We start from the raw sequence: 3171 nt of genomic DNA on the forward strand, positions 1-3171 counted from the left end.
GAAAAAGTGGAAAATCATTCAAAAATGTTAGTATATTGAGTATAGTGAAAAGTGTATAAGTGCAGTGGGAATTGTAGTTGGATAGTTGGATAGAGAGAGTGAGGAGCTAGACCCTCTATGGCATTTAGAACTTTCCAGCTCTTAACCCTGTGGAGCTATGATCCAACAAACATAAGGGGGTCCAAGTATAAAATTTCATAGAAAAAGGAGTTTTTCATAGGAAGGATAGTAGTATATCGACCATAGATATAAGGGAAGTTGAGTAGTGGCAATGGCGATAGCACCAATGGATAGAGCAAGTGTGGAGCGAGTTTCCCTATGGCATCGAGAACTTTCCCAGATTCCTGTGTGATTCACTGCAGGCCAGCCAATGAGGGGGGTCCAAGTCACTCAAAATGTCAATGGAAAATACTCACTTTTTCTGGCACTGCCCTCAGCCCAGCCACAGCCCACCAGCCGAATGTGTGCCACATTGTACCTGCAGGGCATGCCCACCCCACAGCACCATTGGCATGTCTGTAAGTTATGACCGATCAAAAGATATGAGAGTGGGAACATAAGGGGTCCCCTATGAAAAATGAACCTTTTTCATTCAAAGATGTCAGTATATTGAGTATAGTGAAAAGGGATATAGACCGAGGGCAAAGACATTACTACCATTGGATACTCGAAGAGCACAGCTACTTGCCCTATGGCATCTAGAACTTTCCAGCTCTTGAAGGTAATTCCCTATGACCCATGGAATACACAGGGTCCATAGCATAAAATATCATTGAGAAAGTGTTTTTCATAGGAAAGATATGAGTATTTTGTGTATAACTTCAAGGCAATCCAACTGAGCCCGATGAGATTACCACCATTGTGTAGAGCGAGTGTGCAGCGAGACCCTCTATGGCAACGAGAAGTTTCGCTGACTTGCCCCTGAGGCGCTATGAGTCTGTGAACATGGGGGGTCCACAGTGTATTTTTCATAGAGAAATTTCATTGACAAAATTTTCTAGTATCAAAAACCTCGAAATACACTACGCCGAGGTTTTCGAAGTGTAGTGTAATTTGGTCACTTTTCCTAGGAGCTCAAATTTCTAGTATCAAATTCATCCTTATTACACTACACAACGAAAACCTCGGCGTAGTGTAATTTTCCCTTTTTTTAGTATCAAAGCAGGTTTTTCAGGCATTCCATTTTCATAGTGTATTTCTAGTATCAAAAGTCACAAAAATCGAGGAAACCTCGGTGTAGTAAAGTTGAGTCTATGAGTTTTTCGAAAAAGATGGATTTTCGGGTCTGGGCACCTGGGGTCTTTAACCATATTTGAGGTTTTTTCATTGAAAGTGACAGAACAAAACCCAGTGCACAGCCCACCCAGCCGGCCCGGCCCACAGCCCACATACCAGACCCCACCCACTGCACAGCCCTGGCCCCCCGCTACACCGTCACTTTTGTTTCTGGAGCTCTCCCTCCAACACCTGAGGAGATAGGTTCGTTGAAAGAGAGGGGGTACCTCAATGGCTGGCTCAGTCATTTTTCACTCACTTTTTCTCACACCACCGCCCAGCCAGCCAGCCCAGCCACACTCCCACCACCCAGCCTTGTAGCCACTGCCCCCACGCCCACTCTGCCCACATCAGCCAAGCTGTAAGTTATGACCGATAAAAAGATACAGCCCAATGAAGATGGTTTTCCAGTCTGTTTTCCCAGTGAAAAAAGTGAGTGTCTGACCCACCCAGCCAGAAGGATACACAGGCGCCCAGCAGCACCCTGCCCAGCGTGCAGCCACAGTCTGTGCGCACACTGTCACTTTTGTTTCTGGAGCTCTGGCTCCAACACCTGAGTTTCTATAACCACCTGAACATTGTACCCTCAGTCACTTTTTCTGACTGGGGAAATATATGATATGTCCAATAGAGCCAGGCCAAGCCACAGGGCCTGCCCAGCCATAGGCCCAGCACATAGCCCGCCTCACTCGCTACTTGCCCTGTGGCCTTTGCCAGCCCTGCCCATCAGCCCTTCCACAGATATCCTCCACTCAACTCCTTTTTCAGTCAAACTCAAATTGAGTCTGTGAGTTTTTCGAAAAAGATGGCACTTCGAGGTCGGGCAGTCAAGATCACATAGAAAAATTATCATAGAAAAAATTCAATTTTCATAGAAAAAATATATTGCTGACATGGTTTCTTGGCAACCACTGGGCCAATCTCTTAGCAATTACACCACATCCTACCCCCACTAACATTCCCCAACATATCCCTCTAACTCCGATCACTTGCCCTCCCTTCACTCTCCACAGCTTCACCAAGTCAATACCCCCCAGTCACTTTTCTATGTGGAAAATCAGAACCGAACTCAAAACAACTAGCCGCTCGGTTTTCTCAGCAACCACTGGGCCGATCGAAACGCCGTTTGGCCACATCCGGGCATGGGTTACTGTGCCGGTCATATGTGTTTCGATTCAGCCACTTGCCCCTGGTTCGCTCTCTGTGACTTCACCAACCAGGCACCCCCAGTCACCTTCAAAAAATTTATTTCTTTTCTGGACAGCCTGCCAGACCCCCGCCACCAACACCCATATGCATGCTATTACCGCACTATATGCACATATATCATATATTAATATCAAATTTATCTGGCCATAACTTCTGGAGTTATACTCGATTTACCTCAAAAATGACCATTTTCACTCAAAAATACGATTATAACTCAGAAACTACAAAAAAGCGTATCCAACCAAAAATCACCAATATACAACATTATAACTCATATTCATCCATGGAATCATATTTTATATTTGCTTTGAAATTTTCGAGAAAAAAAATATTTTCCGATTTTTCAGTCAAAATCACCAACTTGTCCGCACTGCCCTGCCACAACCGCTCGGTAGAAAAAATTTAGATTCGAGTATGTTTATAAGGGGCCCACGTCCTTGCCACCTGCCAATTATCAAAGGAATCTGAGACCCCATATTTTTCGGTCGTTGATCTAAGATCACCACTTTTTCAGTCAAAATCTTCATATCACATTTTCTCACTAACCAGACCAATCTGGCCCGAGAAAAAAATTCAGCGGACTATTCGCGAATTATCCGAACTTTTTGTGTTTTCATAAGTTTCGATCACAACTTTCATAAAAACCGATTTTCACCAATTTTTCATTTTTTCTGACTAACTTGAGCT

The 3171-nt window shown here is 44.3% G+C and overlaps 1 protein-coding gene across 1 annotated transcript; it reads right to left on the reverse strand.

The window, feature by feature from the left end:
* Nucleotides 1–398: 398 nt before the first annotated feature.
* MONOS_18470 (uncharacterized protein) lies at nucleotides 399–2438 on the reverse strand (the record flags this gene model as incomplete). Its single annotated transcript, XM_067871495.1, has 7 exons — nucleotides 399–516; nucleotides 821–937; nucleotides 1348–1467; nucleotides 1547–1634; nucleotides 1721–1846; nucleotides 2213–2288; nucleotides 2340–2438. 7 exons carry the CDS (start codon nucleotides 2436–2438, stop codon nucleotides 399–401), a joined length of 744 nt encoding a protein of 247 aa, XP_067718560.1.
* Between the last annotated feature and the right edge of the window lie 733 nt (nucleotides 2439–3171).

The sequence above is a fragment of the Monocercomonoides exilis genome, assembly GCF_001643675.1.
Source record: "Monocercomonoides exilis strain PA203 chromosome Unknown scaffold88-35566, whole genome shotgun sequence".
Classification (NCBI taxonomy): domain Eukaryota; phylum Preaxostyla; order Oxymonadida; family Polymastigidae; genus Monocercomonoides; species Monocercomonoides exilis.